At 40.2% G+C, this 18,168-nt stretch overlaps 1 protein-coding gene across 5 annotated transcripts in view; it reads left to right on the top strand.

Annotated features, from left to right (window-relative positions):
- Positions 1-18,168, top strand: part of EPS15L1 (epidermal growth factor receptor pathway substrate 15 like 1) — a 38,329-nt gene extending 20,161 nt beyond the window's left edge. For 4 of the 5 annotated variants that reach the window (XM_015886146.2, XM_015886147.2, XM_015886148.2 and 1 more), the window contains 2 exons: positions 8,485-8,690; positions 13,050-18,168. In XM_015886146.2, the coding sequence (XP_015741632.1) occupies positions 8,485-8,690; positions 13,050-13,196 (353 nt within the window). In that variant the 3' untranslated portion in view covers positions 13,197-18,168. The remainder of the gene's footprint in view (positions 1-8,484; positions 8,691-13,049) is intronic. The other variant, XM_015886150.2, reaches the window with a different exon arrangement.

An 18,168-nucleotide genomic window follows, 5' to 3' on the forward strand; every position in this document is an offset into this window, starting at 1 on the left:
CTACCCAAAGCAAATGTTGTTATGATAAAATAGACAAGGAGGAAACAAAGCAGGTTTTTTTTTAAAGCAAACGAGCCTCATGTGCTTATGCAGTTATACTCCTCCCTTCCTTCCACACTAAAGCAATCTTTGGTGGTTACTTAAAGCATGAGAAATTTTATAGTAATATACTGCGATTTGAGCATGAGATAGAAGCATACAAGTATGTGTTAGAAATGGGAACACTGCTCAGAAAACAACAAAAAAGAAACTTCCGTTGTTTCTTACCTTTCTCATTGGTCTGTTTAATTAAAAAAACAACAAACTATGTGATAAAGATCTTTGCTGAGGGATGAATAAATGCCAGTTATTAGCAGCCAAATCTGTAGGTTGCCTTTCTGTTCCCAGTTCATACTTACTTTTGTAAAACTTCTTGCTTTTGAAAATGACTTGTGAGTCTTTCTTGTCTTTTGTTAGTCAGGTGCAATAGAGGTCTGACAGAAAGCTTTACTTGTTCTCAACACTCTAAAATCAAGTAGGAACGACTAATTGATGGTTTTGCAGTGCGTTAAAAGTTGCTTGATTTCCTAATGTAGTGTAGATAACAACTTTCAATGTACATTAGGGCTTATATGACATGCAGACATGAGCTGATCTATGTCTGTCTATGGAGCTACTGCAGGGTGTTCTGGATTATCAGAACGTGGTCAAGGTATGCCATAGTTTCCCTTCTTGCCTATATATCCATGTTTTGCCCAGATAAACGAGGAGCTGTGCCTCAGCTGTTATTTCTTCATGAAAATGGAGCAAACTTCTGGAACTGAGCACAGGGTCAGGGAGATGCTTCAGACACAGCCTCTGTTGGCCTCTTGATGAAGATCACCTCCAAGGGTCCTCACTTATACCTGCAAAAGGACTGTGCCATTCAGATTAGCTGCTCTCAAATAATGGCTCCAGGGATGCTTTTCATGCTGTGCTTAAGAGAACTTCTCAGGGCAGCTTTGTCAGCAGCAGAGTTTCAGTGGGTAATCGTTTCACCATTTAAAGTCCAACCTGTGAACTGAAAGATTGGTTGTTTTTTCTCTTTTACTGTTTTTCTGTAGTTGGTGTTTTGTTTTTTTTCAAAGCTTGGACATCGACAAGCAGCAGTGATCTGATGGCTGTTGGCAGATACTTCTGTTTGCAGCTGTCTGTGGTTATTATCTAGAAAGGATAAGCAAGCACTTGCTGTGTGGCATGGCTGAGACACCCTTGAGATCCGTATCTTTCCCTTCTCAAAAACTAAGGTTAGGAGAGGGGATAACAATCATGAGAGTATTTCCTTAAAGCTGTATCTTAGGCTGAATCTCAGACTTACAGTTATGTTCTTCATAAATCACTTTCCTTCTTTTTCACCCTTTTTTGAACCAAAGTCTTCAAGATATCTCAGATGTTTCTCAGTCTTAAACTGATCCAAAAGAAATCTCACAGGTTTGTTTTTCTGATGAAATGCTCTTTTATGCGTTTTCAGCATGAGTACAGTCTTCTAAGGAGAGCTGGAAGTTAATAAATCAATGTATAAAAACCAAGACAAGGAGATGACAAGAAAGAGACGTATTCTAGAACTACCAGCCTGGATACAGGTGTACATCACAGCTCCAACACAACTTTGTTACATACAGAGATGTGAAAATCGGTATCTCTGCCCCTTACCTGGTTTAAGATTCTTCTTGGGCCGAGAGAGATCAGCTAAGAGAAAACTCTTCAGCTGCTCTGACCAGACTGTTCTAATAAAAGTCACCCGGGGAATATGTGCATTCTCTTTTTCTTTAGGAATGCATTTGCAGTCCACAAAGTTCCTAATGGACATTAGCTTTAGTACAGCCCCGCTGGGAGCAGGCTGAAGTAATTTGATGTTCACCAGGTGGTACTGGACAAACCAAAGAGGTTTTTTTTTTCTGAGAAAAAAATGAAAGTTTTCCAGTATTTATTGATGTTGAGTTTTAATAATGCTCAAAAAGTGCAAAAAAAAGAAGTCATCCAGATTTAAGCAGTACTGTGCTCTGCATAGTGAGCGATCATCCCTCTTCTACTTTGCCTGTTAACTGAAAAACAAGACCAGATTAATTATTATTAATATTAAGAAAAATAATAGTATGTATTTACACACTGAATAGAGGTGCCCTGTGGCAGGGATCTGAATCCCGATGCAAGTTATTTTCTCATGCTGTCATAAAACCTAACTGAAGTTGTGTAGATTTAGAAAAGGTATTCTCTGTCGTAAAGCATTCCATTTATTAACCTGCACTGCTGGTCACGTTGTATTTCCCATATGGGATTTCAGACCTTGTAAAGCTGTTGTGTAATTAAGATTGAATAGTCAGAAAGAGATGATACACTGAAACCTGGCAGTTGAAATGGTCTTTAGAGGTTCTCACAGTTTAACAATTATGTTTTCTGCCCTGAGCTGCAGATTGGAATCAGTCAGAGTTCACCGCTAACTGGTTTCTAGGTAAAAGTTGTTGATTACAAAAAGAGAGAAACAGATTTTTTTTTTCTCTTTTTTTCTTTTCTTCTTCTTTTTTTTTTTTTTTTTTTAAAGTACAGGAAGCTGCTGTGTGGGTGTCAGTGATTGGGTTATAAGTAAAATTCAATGCTCTAGTGCTTTGATCGTGGGACCCAGTGCATTTGCCCCACCCTTACCCACTTCCTTTAAATGCAGCACCATGCATTCCACATTGCGGTTATAACAGTACTGTTAACCAGTGATATTAGTGGAAGAACCTTCACCACTAACCAGTGTGTAACCTTCAACCTCTTCTAAATTTTTATTGCTTGCTTATAGTGGTTTTGACCTTTTTAACCTTGAAAGAATATAAAGTCCTAAACACGCAGCAGGAAAGTGCACTTTGCAATTTCAGTCTGTTTTCTTCTCAACATTGTTATTTGATTAAAAAGGGCAGTTTTTATCACTCTAGCTTTTTTCAGTCTGTGTACATTTTACAATTTATTTCATATTGATTGAATATAGTGACTAAGACAGATGGTTGGTATTGTATTAATAACCAAGTACTTCACTGATTGCGTATTTCAAATAATTAAGTTTTTCTCTGGAATACCAATAGATAAACAGCAGAAAAACATCATAATTGAGAATTCAAAGGACTAAGTATTACATTAATTCCATGTAAAAAAGGGATGTGTAGGTTTACTTTCCTGCTATTTGAAGTTCAGATATTTAAATAAATTATAGTGGGAAGCTGTTATTCCAGACTGCACACAGTCCTTCATCAAAGAGCTTGGGCTTTGTTTTTTGACCCATTTATTCCTTGTAGCTCTAAGGTAGTATGGAAAATGAATTTATAGGTTGGCATTTCAGAGGTTAGTGGTTAACACCTCTGCCTTTGAGCTAAGGGCTTCGATTCCATTCTCACGTGGGTTTTATGACAGGCAGTGCTTTTGAAATGTCAAAATATTGCAAAAAATGTTGAGATGATGGAAAAGGGGACAAACCAGCCTTGCTTAAATTAGTGAGTATGGTTCTTATCCTTCAGAGATGCCTCACTTGCGTGGAGTCCCAAGTAAGAAGAAATGGTATTGAAATCTGCTGAAAAGGGGTGGGTAGCCTTTAAGGTCTAGTTAAGGTCCACTAAGAACTATTAAGTACTGTGGAAACTGATATCTGAGATGCAGGCAGCAATCCATCATCTACAGAAATAAGTCCCTAGTTTGGGGTGAGGAAGCTTTACTCTTGTCTCACAAGTGTAGCTGCCATAGAAGGTTATTAGTCCAGAAGGAGCTTGAATGGAAGCAAGTATACTGCTCATAGGCCTCAGAAGGTAAATTTAACATTCATCTGCCCACTGAGTCATTGTGACCAAGAAGATACACTGAAAGAAAATAGCCTGAAGACAATTTGACTTCAGAGCTCTGGTGAGTAGATTCTGTAGTGAGCAGATACCCGGATGGGAGATATGTACACCTTCCGGGCTTGCCTGGACAACAGTCGTCTAACTGGAAGCTTTCCAATAGGTTTACACCATGAGGCTTCTAATGCAGCCCTGAGTGATGCTGGATGCCCTGTGGTCTGTGTGCATGCTCAGTGCACAGGGTGGAGAGGCAGTGCAGCAGTAGTGTTTGTGCAGCCCTATGACACTGCTGCCTTCCTTTGTATTTTATGCTTCCTCCTCCTTTATGTCAATGATAAATATAGTTTCTTTTTTCATGTGTCACTTCTCTAAACTTAAGGCATTTTATGGTTTTACAGTTTTAGACTTATTTTTCATTCTTAAAGCAGCATGAGAGCAGTTCACATGTGTGTGTGTTATCACTGAGGAAAGAAAAGAGCTGAGATCTTTGCTGCTTTTTGAGTTGCACATCTCAGTGTCTTTGTGTGCCTGCACCGTGTCCTCAGTGGCTCAATTAGACAAAGTGCAGTCTGCACTGTCTGTTCATTATCTCAATTTACAAGAACTTGCAAAGTAAAGCCTGGATGCTTTGTGTGCATTTACTGGCTGTGCTTCTTGAAAGAAAGTCTTGTCTTGTGAGCAGATGGTGTTAAGCACATCACATTGTTGTGGGCACTTTTTGACCTGCATCATGTGCTACATTCCCAGTATATGAATTTGCGTAGAAATTTTCTGTATGTACGTAGTGCATTAAGCATAAGGAGAAAGAAGCCATGCTAGGCACAGTAGATTTAGTCAGGAGTTAGAAACAAAAGAAAGAAATCTGTTAAATGTTTAGCTGATCCAGAGGGGGAAAAAAATCCCTTGCATTTTAATTGCATGGGCATACTCAGGTCATGTGGCTCACCTTCGGTCTAAAGGGGAGCACAGAGTTCTGTTATTCATTGCACGATCTGTTTGTTTCTAAGTGGCACCACACACCTGTTTCCGTAGAGCTCCTTCGGTCCCCAAGGTTACTCACGAGCAGCACAGTGCCCATACACCTTTATTTTTTCCTCATCTGCAGCTGGCTGTGAAAGATTCAGCCTCAAAGTTTGTGAGCAACGGGGAAACTTTTGTTTTCGTGCCTTCTAGAAGCCCTGACAGTTGTGTTAGAATAAAAGCATCCCGTGTTGTTTAGGACAAATGACTCATGGGTGGAGCACCTGCCCCGGCCACAAACTAAAAATTCCATTCACGCTTTGATTCTGTTTGTGCTGATCTCTCACAATAAAGATATTTCAGTTCTGATTGCTGAGGCAGATTGTTTAGAGTCTGTTTCAGAACAGATGGTTGATATGCAATGATTTTTCTCCAGACCTCTCTTTCCAGAATCTTGTAGTTGTGAGATCATTCCTCCTAAGCTGAGATGTGCAAGGGTTGCTGCCTGGTAGGGGGGAGAGTTTTGCAAATACTAAGCAAAAACACTTTGGAGGGTGGTTTTGCATAGGAAAACATCTCCTGTTACTAAAAATATGTATTGTGAATCTGTGTGAACAGAAAGCTGGGTTTGAAGTAAGGTGAAGAAATAGTCCTGGTTGAGGTCTATTTGTTTGAGTATCCTGTAGAAAATTGGTCTTAATTGAATTTTCAGAGTAATTTGAGAGCAGTAATGTTTATCTGTAAGTTCTTAAAGCTCACAGTTCATGGAAGTTTTGTTCTGCATTGGTGGAGGAGCTGGCTAGCTTAGGAGTGTGCTGAGTAAGATGGGAATGTGGACAGGTTTGGTGGAGTGCCAAGGGGAGATGTGGGGGAGGCACCTCTCAGTCTCTGAACTTCTGCAGAGTAACACCTTCTCCAGCCCTTACATATGGGTGAGGAGCCTGGCATTGCTTGTCTGGTGTAACTGCACGTGTGAGCTTTGCTCACTGTCACTATGAGCCTACAAAGTGTGACTCTAACTTGTTAAAGCAGATCTGTCATGTTGGGACGCTCCTTGGAAAGGAGCATCTTGCAGACAGAGCTGAAAGCAGAGCAGATGCAGCTCTGCCTCCTTAGGCTGGCAGCGTGCATGATGCAGTGTGTGAGCACGTGTGAGAGCTGCTGCTGCCTGGAGTACAGCGAGATCCTCTTCCAAGCAGATTGTTAGGATCATCCTCGAAACGTGGAATATATTGAAAGCTGTATTTAATGGCTTCACTGTCAATATCTTATCATTCAGTAAGTGAAGCTCTCTAACTGCGTTCTACTGGTGAGAAATTGTCTTGAACTATAGATCTCAGCCCTAAATTTTCCTCTAGGCTATGAAATTAGATAAACCCTTTGCATGGGTGGAGTTCACTACAAGTTAACAGCATTTGCTGTGGTAAACCATTTTGTTCATCATCTCTTTTTGCTGAAGTGAGTCCTCGGTGTGGTTTGGGTGCACCACTTGGGTAACTGCTGAAACTGCTGTGGTTTCAGAATAGGACCTGTTTTGCTTTTTTCTGAACTTTTTTCCCCTGAAACCATTAGCAGAAAAATCAAATAAGGGTTACAACTGTTTGCCTGTGCTTTCATATTGCCGTGCATCAAAAATGTTAACCGGTATTTTACAAAGTGCAGTCTGTTAATTGCTGTTAGTTACTACCTGTAGCGTATTTTGCAATATCACGTTTTTTCCAAAGTCCTTCTGTTCAGTTGGTGATGTTTCAATGTGATGTTGGTATTCTTGCTTTACCTTATAGAAATACTTAACCCAGATGGAAAATACAGAAATCTTTTCCAAATGTATCCTTGCTGCACTGGGGGATTCACATCTGGGTTCAGCCTGCAATGGTTTGCTGTAAGAAAGAGAGCTCTCTTGTTGTTACTACCATTTTGTGACCAAGAAGTTAGTAAATGTGAACATCCAACCAAGCATCTAGCCAGACAGGCTTCTTTCTGCTCAGCCTCACAGCCGTGATTGCTGAGCTCTGCAGGATCAAATACACTATAAGCAACAGAGAGAGAATGGAAGAGGGCTCATTAAAGGCTCATGAGTGCTCAGATTGTTGTATTCAGCATGGGCACTGCCCATAGCTTCTCTGTAACAAATAATCTTGATTTCATAGAGGTTGCCCTGTCCAAGTTCTTCCTTAGGATTACAAAATTAAAACCCTCTTTTATTTTTCAACATTCAGAAATTGAAAGAAATGGCAGTGAGGACGTAAGATGAATTTTTTCCATATTATTAGCAGTCATGGTAGATTCACGGTGACATTTCCTCTGCAGCAGAGTTTAGTGATCTGTTCTGAAGATGAAGCAGAAGAAAACCTGATGTTCCCTGTTTGTGTTCTGAAACCACTAGGGGCTTTGTGCAAAAACATTCAACAGGCCACCTAGAAAAAAACAGGTTTGCTGAGCAAATAATGTTGCAAAACCTGCGTTCGTATTGACAGTCACCAATTCCACAGGGGTTTCAGCTACAGAAGGTTTAACCTTCTTTAAAATGGAGCAGTTTTTCCTTTGTCCATCAGGTCTGGGGTGGGACAATGTAGGGTGAAGGACAGCAGGAAGATGTGGACACCCCTACCCTGATTCTCTTCAGTGTATGCAGCTCATGATGTTTCTGAGCACCTACCATTGACTGAAAGTGCCTTTTGAAAGTTACCAGGCTGTGTCTGAAGCATGGCAAGTCCACACTGCAAAGTCCACATTTCCAGCTCAGTTTCTGTGCTTCCCCTACGATAGGTATCCTGATGTGAATGAATTGTAGGATTCCCATTTAACTGTAGTCCAGAGGATTGGAAGCTTATATTACTGTAAATAGGGTACATAACTCAGATTATTGTGCTAAATAAGGAGTGTGGTTCAGGTTATTTTGGGAGAAGTGGTAACTATCATTTCTTTTAAAGCTGTTTCCAGATTTTGCCTTATTGTTCCTCGAGTTCACCTCATCATCACAACCGACAGCTTTCTGACCTCTGTTGGTTGAATCACTAAAAATAGAGTTCTTTTCAAGGGGAATTCAGCCATTCAGGTTCTAATTAAAGAACAACTAATACACAGCTGTTACTTATGAGCGCATACAGCAGCTCCCACTATGAGGTATGTGAACAAGAAGTCACCTACAAAAAGTGGGTTGCACAGCAGGCACCCCCAGAGAAGGTGATTTCTTTATCACTCTCTTTTCCGTTCTATGCAGTTGTAGAAGTATGAACCACTTCCAGGAAAAAAACAACACACATTCTGTATAGTCACAGATAGGTTACTGCTTAGTTCTACTTAACACAATTATTTAATGATATAAATGTCCATGTGTTCTGTCTTTTATATAATCCCAAACAAACTCAATTTCATTCCTGGACAATGAACTGAAGTCGTGCTTGTTCAATTCTTCTGATCAGGTGTCTTCATGTTGGGCTTTATCATTTAAAATCATGATGCTATTAATATTGCAGCATTTGTAAGAAAGATAAATCCATTTAAATAAAACAGCTGTCAGAGATTATTTGCACTGAGAAATGAGTACTGTTGGATTTGGTTAAGTTTTTAAACCACCCCAGAAGAGTGGATGGTACTAAAGTGCATTACAGCAGTTTCCTATGTAAGGGATTTGCATTGTCCATGGTAAGTAACTTCTCTTTTTCTCCTTTTTTTTTTTCCCTGAACTTTCCAGGTAAAAGCACTCCTGTAAGCCACCTTGGGCCTTCAGATTTTCCCAAGCCCCATGATCCATTCCAGCCGTTTGGGGCTGACAGCAGTGACCCGTTTCAGAGTAAAAAGGGGTTTGGGGACCCATTTAGTGGAAAAGATCCATTTGCTCCCTCCTCTTCAAGTAAAACTTCTAAAGACTCTTCCTTGGGGTTTGCAGACTTCAGCTCTGTAAGTTAAGTTCATTGTCTCTGAGCAAACCACTTTCTGCTCTGCTTGCAGCAATCTATTGGGTTTTTGTTTTAACTGCAAACCTACTGTTCACTGGCTTCTGTCTCTTAGTACCTTCATGCTGTCCTCGTTGTTTTTGTATTAATACTTCTGTAATAAAAAGGCATTATTTCAATAAAAAAATAATAATTGAGTTTCATACTAAATTTTGAAGGGTTTACATGCATTTAAATTATTTTAGTACAGTGTGCCTTTACTCACAAACTCTTTGTAGCAGAATCTGTGTATTGTTTTTGTTGCATGGAGGCTATTTTGTAAATTGATTTTTTGGAGCCAATGATTCAAAAATAACTGTGGAAGACGTTTATATAGCAATCTCACCATATCCTGAGGAGTGAATCCTTAAAGGGAAAGGTTCCCTGAAGTATTTGTATTTGTTGTGGAAAAAACCCTGACAATCCTGTCACAATGTTTGCTGTATACAATGGAATGTGATCATAAGGATATATATACAAGACAGAGGCTGCAAATTTAGCTGTTGAATTTTGTTCCTATGAGTGATATTGTAGAAGAGCCCTTGTTAGACAAAGAAAATGAAGTTGTTATGTAGAACCAACACAGAAGCTTCCATATTGCACTCCAAAAGGCAGTATCTGAAGTGAAGCCAAGAACCCAATCATTAAAAAAATCTGGGTTTTTGAGCCTGCTTTTGGCTTCCGTGCTGGCACTTATATTATTGAATTGAAAATCACTGTAAATATAGTAGTAGTGTGGTTCCTACTGTTTCCACAAGTAGGTAGAAATCTGTTCCATTTGCAGCATCAGGTTTCTTCCTTCTTTCACGTGTTTCTGTTCTGTCACATTGCCATGCAGTGAAATTGCCATTTTAATGTGTTCCCGATGGGCACAGTTTGGTGTTCAGCGAGTGGAGATCTTTAAGCTGAACCCTTCAGGTTGCTGTTTTTTTAATGTTTTCCCCTGATTATTAGAAAATAGTAAATGTGTATCACTTTCCTATTTGATATTGTCAGTCGAGGTCATCTGTGCATATATTTAGCTGGCCTCAGTGCTTTAATTTATCTATGATACCGAAGATGTCCAAGTTGAAGATATTCTGTATGCTTTACCACAGTTAGTATTAGCTTGTTGAATTTCATGCACAGTTAAGTTCTGTGATTGTATACAAAATGGCGACATTTTTAATAAAAATAAGACACAAAACTTGCTTTATCTGAAATTTCTTGACCACCACCTAGCTTCATTCCTGAAAGAGAGACAAGGAATGAAACGGAATCACTGTTTCCCAGCTATTGTCTATTTACAGACTGCATTTCTTAAGCTAAAAGTGTGGCTTATGCTAATGGAAGGTACTGAACGATTAACCACAGCGGGTGATCCCCTTCCCAATGAGTGCTCTCGCACTTAATTCTGTGTGCCACCAAGTTTCCAGGAGATGAGATGAACTAAAAGATGAGGAAAGATAGAGGTGAGATGAGGAGTTGTAGCCCCTTACTGTTAGGTGGCACTTGATCCAACCAAACTCAAAATTAAGTGATTCTGTGAGTGGCTCTCTACTGTTGTAAGAAAACAAGAAATTTACTGAATGGGACAGCTTTCCTGCTCTTTTGGGTGTTTTTGCTTGCCTAGCACATGAGTATGGTGCTACAATTGATGCTAGTTACGTTGCAGTCAGGAAGAGTATTGTGTTTGCCTTCAACCATTCCTTGGGCAATTTTGCCATTTTCCTTACAGAAGGTGTTCTGATGCACAGTTTGAGTCCATGGAATCTGAGAACAGTATCATGTTGGTTTGAATGATGGAATAACCTGACTGTTAATTGGAATTCTTTACTGTTGCAAAGAAATAATTTGTTGGCCATGGCACACACCCGAGTCTAAGGATGTTCTCACTGCATTCTTAACTTTTCCACTGGCATTAAATGCAAATCTTTGGAGCAAACCAAAGTCTTTTGGTAGCTTGTATTTGAGGTGTTTCTATGATCCAACTTCAATTTACAGATCAACAAGAAAAAAACGATCCATCAGCCTGCAGAAAGCATTTAAATTTCCAAAACCCCCACAGCATTTAGAAGCGAGCTCTTTTTCTTCTCTCGTGATGTAATCTGGTAATTTAGCAAACAAACAGCTGCAGCATTTTGGGGGTTGTGTTTTATCAGTTTTGCTACAGTCTGCTGTTTTCCTTATTCGTGCATTGGGTCTGATTGTACTTGTGCAAAAAATAACAATAATGGAGAGTTTTTATGAGAGGAGAGCTGTGTTGTGTGTTTTTAGACTTCTTGAAACCTGGACTTATGCAAAAAAAAAAAAAAAAAGAAGAAGAAAAGTTATCTAAAGTGATACGTCACTGAGTTACGTGACCTCTTTGTGAGCCATCTGTACAAGGATCAGAGGCCAGAAGGAGTTGTGTAAACCATCTCAGCATCTAATGGCCAGCATTACATCCCCAAGCTAACTCTGTGATAAGGCATAGCCAGCTTTTTACTCAGCCCTTTAACCCACAGAAATATAAGCTGTGCATTGTAAACAAGTCAGAAATTGTACTGTCAGAACCTTGGAAGTCCTATCCAAAGATACAAGCTGCAGGAGGACAGCTGTTCTCACCATTATGAAAAAGCAGATAATAAGAAGAAACCCGCAGGGAGTTTGACCAAAGTTTGTTGTATTTCTGGGGAAGAGTAACTGTTACTCTCAGTCATTCCAGCTGTAGAATATTCCTTTTGAGTCTGTGGGATATATGGAGAAGTCCTACTTCCATTGGAGTCTCTCTGCACTATATATTGAAAAAAGTCTACTTAAAATCTTAGTGAGCATTGAAATGCTTCCTTCCACCCAATGTACTTAAATGAGAGCTGACAGTAGGATGGATATCTACTCTAAAAGTGAAATATCAATACAGGTGTGATACTTCCATTGAATGTCAGTAGCATGGAATGCAAAGGTCCTCACGTGCACTCCCATGGCACTGAAAGCTGACGTATCTTTTGAAGAGTAGTGTTTAATTAGGGCTCTTTTATTTATTTTTGCATCAAATTGTCTTGATTTTGCACATAAAGTGAGGAACTGAGCATCCAGAAGCATCCAGATAAAGCATGATTGAACTAGGCTGAATGAGAGTTGGGCTTATAAATACAAGTAGATGCATTTATTTGAAACTGTGAGTTGTAGATACAGTGCAGTATGGAAAAGGTGAAGGTGGTGCCCTCGAGGTGTGCAGTGAGATGTGGGGCTGCTCCTTCAGGCTGTGCTATAATCAGTGCAGTGCTGCAGGTTGGTCAGGAAGGAACAGACCTGCAGCGGTGCATCACTGTGTTCAGTTACAGTGCTGTGGACCATCAGGCAATTTTTGCAGTATATTTTCAGCTGAAATTAAGCCACCACTTTCTATGGAGTTCCTAAGAACCCGTTCCTAAGAAACATGAGAAGTTTCCCTGAACATTCAGAAAAAGGCATTGCAAAGCAAGCCTTAGAAGCAGGATATAATGCCAATATTCACATGCATCACTGCCAACACTTCTGCTGGCTTCACCCTCTTTGGCAAAAGCTCACACTGAACAAAAAGAAACGATGCTGTCGATTTGTTTGGATGTGAATTATTATTTAAAGGATGGAATTATTTCAAGTATTCGTATAATGCTTCATGCAAAAAATGGAAGCAAACCAAACTTCTGCATGGTCAGCAGCAAACACCGTCACGTCACTTAGGAGCGGTTTTGCTGCAGCGTACTTAAAAGCATTTGAGGAAGCCCAGGCATTGGAAGCTGGATGTTAAGATGTGTTCTATTTCCTCAGTGTTTTCTGCTGAAGTGAAGTGGGTTCCCTTACATGGTTTCTTACTGGAAGAAATCTGCATGTGTTTTAAGAACAGTTACAGAAGCACTTTCTGTAACTTCTGATTAGGTGATGAAACTTCCCCCGAATCAGCAGTCACCACAGTCAGGATTAAAGCCCCTCACCCTCAGCAGGAAATGCTACAATTAAGCAATGGAATTGCACAAGAATAAATAGCTCTTGGTTTTACCATCTGAAAGCTAACAAATCTAATACTCATAAGATTGGCTGTGGGCTGCTATGCTCCCAAAATGCACCTTTGGGGTGCAGGATGCACAGCTGGGTCTGTTCTGTGGGTGGAAGAGGAAGAGGTTGAGGAGATAAAGGAGAGGAAAGGATGAAGGGAGGAAAGCAGTGAGGCAATTTTTGTCTTAGTCCAGAAGAATTACCTAAGACAACTCGGTGTACTCGATTCACGTGCTTAATGAGTCTGATTCGTTGTATTTTTTAAATAATTTCCTCTGCCTTTTCCGGTAAATTTATTAATTCATTTTCCATTTTCATTTTTTAGTTTGGAAATGAAGAGCAGCAGCTGGCCTGGGCAAAGCGTGAGAGTGAAAAAGCAGAGCAAGAAAGACTGGCTCGGCTGCGGAGACAGGAGCAAGAAGACCTCGAGTTGGCCATTGCGCTCAGTAAGGCCGACATGCCGAGCTCGTAGGGCTGCTGGGCACCTCCCTGGCCAAGGGGAACCTTTAAACACGGCTTTTCAAAGGTCCTAAACTCTTGTTCTGTTGTGAAAATAATTCTAGTCACCTTCAACTCAGTACAGGACTGCCTGGTTCGATCCAGCTGGGCTCTGCGCGGATTTTCCAGTGCGTAATATGCAGGAAATACTGTATTATATGTTGTAGGTAAAATTACTGCTTGTAAGGAACTTAACAGGATCTTAAGATACTGAAACAAAGTTTCTTTGTCTTGAAGACAACGTTGCATATAGAAAACTGCACCTTGTGAATCTGGCTCATTACCTGCCTGGTTTTGGAGGCTGCAGTGCAAATTTCAAAGAAAATGTTATAAGAAGATATTTATAGAGTTAGCTTTCACTTGCTGCGTTTATTTAATTGTTCCTGGTATGCTGATGGGTGTTATCTGCGTCAAAGCCTTCAGCACAAAGTCCACTATTAGATGGTCCCTTTTTATCCCAGATAAATGAAAGAATCTGGCAGTTTATATGTGATGGATACCAATATAGATAGTATCGAGTACTCCAAATTTAAGAACTCTGTGACTTAGGAGGTTTTCTTATCCAGACACTTATTTGCATTGGATTTTAACTGTAGGTGACATTGTAAAAGATGGAGTTAATTGTTGTAGTAAGCTGGAGAAGTGATGGGTTGGCAATTGAGTGACCAGGTAAAATCTTGCTTAATCTCATATGCAGATGTGATTACAGGATTGTGGTAAAAGTTTGAGTGCTTCTTTCATATGGAATCAAACAACTGAATGCTCAGCAAACTCGAGCTGAGTTCTGCCCTACAACTCATCGTTGCCAGAGCATAGACCATATTATTTCTGTTATCCCATCGATGTGTGTGAGTCTCTCTACCTCTGTTCCTTGAATTCCACCTATCTTATTTATTGGGTTACAGATTAAATGCTGCTTAGCTGTGATAAGGCCAAGGCAAGATGGATGTTACTAACAATATACATCTTCATGCATAACTCATGGAAGTCCTGTAGTATGGATTGGCTTTAAAATGCAGCTGTGGTACTCAGTGCTTCCACCTGGTAAGGACAGCGATGTGTTTAAGGTACCCGATTTAAATAAGTCCTCATGATAAATCTGTGAATTATTTGCTTACTAAAATGGCCTTTTCTGATAACCACAGGAATTCTAAAGCTTCAGGTATCTTCACTTCGGACCTCCATGTCTAACAGTGCAGAAGGCAGCTCGGTGCTTGTTGTTCTCACTGATGCAGCCACTCTCTTGTAACATTTTCTGGAAAACATGCTATTCCTTCTCCCTCACTGATGCAGTTTCATCTTTCTGCCCTCACTTCCTAACTTTTATTTTTCCTAACAATGACAGTGCCTGTTTCCTGAACAAAAGCAGTCTTTCCCCCTTCTGTTGTAACTGCCTTATTCTGGATGTTTTCCTTCACAGAGATAATCAGGTTGAATTATTTTAATCTTAATAGTAGTTCTGAGTGTTGATTGTCTAAGGCGTTTGTGCAAAGGGGTGAGTGCATGTTTGTATGTGCATCCACATGTGCACATCCATTCCTTTACACCTGCAGCAGTACATCAGATCGAAAGCCCATCTCAGTGTGCACACAGCAGTGGCAGTGCTCTGCTGTATCTCCTGTGCTGTGAACAGTGTGAGCCTTTAATTTGCCTCAGAAAGGGAGATGATGCCCTGCAGTACCAGAGCAACCATGGGATGACTTCAGTACTTCTTTGAATGAACCCGTGTGAGTGCAGTTGGATTTCTAATCTTGCAGAGTCTGATTTGAGATCCCTTCTCATTTTTCTCTGTAATACATCAGATTAAATGATCAAACATATTAAAACATGAGCACATTTTCTTTTCTGTTGGTTTGCAGGACTTAACGTCTCTGAGAGCAAACTTGGTCTGTCTGTAGCTAACATGAGATCAAACTTGCCGTGAAAGAGTAATTTTCATAATTGAGTGGCTGCAGAGTAGGAATCTCAGTGAAGTTAAACAAATTGTATTCATGAGTAAGAGTCTCCTTTTCATCTTCTTTTGGGCATGAGTCTTTGTAGTGTCTCTTCTGCTGTAATAAAACCCTGTTTGTACGTAGTGCCATCACAGAAAGGAAAACCACTTTTGGATACTACTTGGATGATGTCACTCCAGTGGGACAGGGTGGATGAGCTGAACAGCTTGATTCATTGTCTGTGTTACGTACCATAACAAGACTCTGTGCTGCTTTGGCAGTGCTCAGAAATACTGTCATTTATAAAGCTTCTCAGGCAGGGAACGGTGTTTTCAAGCTGCTGAGCAGGAAGGCAGAAATGTGAATTAATCCAGCATTCCACATAGCGTTAGAACTAATTGCTCATTTTCCTGTTTCCTTATGGACTCATTCTTCCTATTTGCTTCAACAAGCAACAGAAGATCAAGTGAATTAGCAAGGACAGAACGTGACCCCTCTGCGCTGTAAGATCTTGCTACCTTCACTTTATTGAAACGCTTCTTACGCAAAATTTGAGACAATGAAGTAGAGGAAAACGTAGCTGTGATTTCTCCCTGTTGTGTATTTAATACAGTTTTCCACGTAGAAAAGATGATTTCCCACGTTCTTCCCTTATGCCTGTAACTGAGCATTTTGTATCATAACTGCACTTGATTTTCTAAGACAAAAAGCTTTTCTGGCAAGACACTGATCTCATTCTTCCTCCAGAACAGTGAAATTCAAAGCACAAATAGGCCTTGTGCTATTTGGGCAGATAAAATATGTACATTGCAAGGTATATAATGTGTGAGTATACACAGTGCATATACAGTGTACATTTTGAGATCCATAGTATGTGTGTATATATATAATGTATTGTATGATGTAATAATAGTGTGTGTATATACTATACATGCCCACATACTATGCCTAGTATATACATATATATTCTATATATGAACATTTGTGTGTGTATTCTCTATGGAGAGCTAGACACAGAGATGAGATCTGTACAGAAATACGGATGAGGTGATGTCCCTTAGAATTTCAAAGTTCTGGTGAAAGAAAACAAAGAAGAAAGGATGAGTGACTGCTGTGAGTCAGTTTGCTTTGAGATTTCTGTCATTGGCTTGAGAAGCTGCGTTCGCTCATTGTGCCAAACGTGAGAGACCTGGCAGAAAGTAGCTATCATCTGCACTGGGTGTGAACTCACGTCCTTCGGAGTGTTTCAGCCCCACTTTTCAGTTGCTTTGCAGTGTAGGCTTAATTTCTGATCTTCTTGCATGTGTGGGCCGTGTGTTGTCTATTTCTCAGGCCGAGGCCATGATTTTTCCCTGCATTTACTTGTTTTTTGGTTTTTTTTGCCTTCTCTCCCTCCATCCCCATTTGGAAAAAAAAAAAAACAACTATTTTTAAGGAGCAGTTTCTCCCCCCACGCACAGTTCACACATGGAAGTGCTGAGGTGAAAGTCTCATCACCTCACTCCACATACACAGGTTGCACCTGATGCTCAGTTGGACTCAGTTCTCTTTTTCCTCTGTTTCCACCTGAGCTGCTCCTTTGGGAGGAGCACCAATGTGTTGGCTTTGGGGAAGGGGTGGAGGTGATCCTGCTTTCTTCTTGGACGGATGATTAGGCTGTGGTACACTGAGGTCAGTGGGCATTTATAGGGGCACGTGTGTGTCTTATGTGGAGTATCATCACTGCTGGAGTGACTTGTGGAAAACCAGGCATTGCTCACAGCACTGAGGCACAACAGCTATAGGGAACCTATGCATGCAAGCACTGCGTGTAGGGCAGGTGCTGAGTTACTGTGTGTTCTCTTATAGACCGGTGTGCTCACATTTGCCTCCTGTGGTTTCCCTGGGACGTGGTCACACACACTCCTTATAAAACACAGCAGGCATTCTGCAATAAAAGCAGATGCTCATGGAAGTAGTACTTGTGAAATACTGCTGCATGGATTGGTTTTGTGTTGGCCAACTCTTCCTTCTGAGATGGCTGCCCTATGAGGACCATTAGTCCTCGCTGTATTCAGTGCTCCCAGAGTGTGGGACGTCCTGAGCTGTGTCTGACTGTCACCTTTTTTGTTCGTCTTTGAAATCTGTTGTCACAAGTTCTGTAGGAATTATTATGTCATCTTATGCTGAGAAATAATGCACTTTTCTTGGATTCTTCTTATAATCCTTTTGGGGTTATTATTTCTTCTTTAGTGTTTCTCCATTGAGAAGAGTATTTATTCTGTAGAACCACGGCCCAAGGAATTTTGGTCCAGGTAGAATCGTTGCTTTCCCAATGTTTGATTTCTGCCACCTGCTGTGTTTGATTCCTCCCTCTCAGGAATTCCACTTCTCTTTAATTGGGATGTTGAGTATCAGCTCTGTTAAAGTGATCGTTCCATGCTAATAACCTTCCAACCTCTTCCTGCACCAGAGGAGCAGTGAAGCTGTGGTGTGTCAACCATTGCATCCCATCGCAGACTTTGAAACAGTCTTGCTTTCAGTATGGTGAAATTATAGAAGATTTATTTTTAAGAGTAAATATGTTAACTGTTATTCATTGACACACTTGTTTTATCAGTCATTATACTGCTCTTTTTACTTGAAAGTTTTATAAATAAAGGCAAATTTGTTACAAAATGGAATTTTTCTTTTGGCAACTTCTGCTTTCCCCTTTACCTTCCAAAGCAAAACTGGTGACTGGGGTTCTGTCAGCTGTTAGCATGGCCTGCTCTTTCTGGTGTCCCTTTCAGTATGATTTCTTTAGTCTGACCTAAAAAGGGTGGAAATGAAGAGGAAACTGCGATGTTGACCTGAATTTGACTAATATCTCCAAAAATGTACATTATTGTAGTTATATTTATCTTTTGCCGATCGTAACGCATTGAAAGAAAGGTATTTTAATTTTAACCCACTCGTGCTTATTGTTTAATATAACAAGAGAAATGTTATTGTTTAACATAATAAATGAGAAGTTACTTTTTGGAGCTCTCA

The sequence above is a fragment of the Coturnix japonica genome, chromosome 28 (assembly GCF_001577835.2).
Source record: "Coturnix japonica isolate 7356 chromosome 28, Coturnix japonica 2.1, whole genome shotgun sequence".
NCBI classification, from domain to species: domain Eukaryota; kingdom Metazoa; phylum Chordata; class Aves; order Galliformes; family Phasianidae; genus Coturnix; species Coturnix japonica.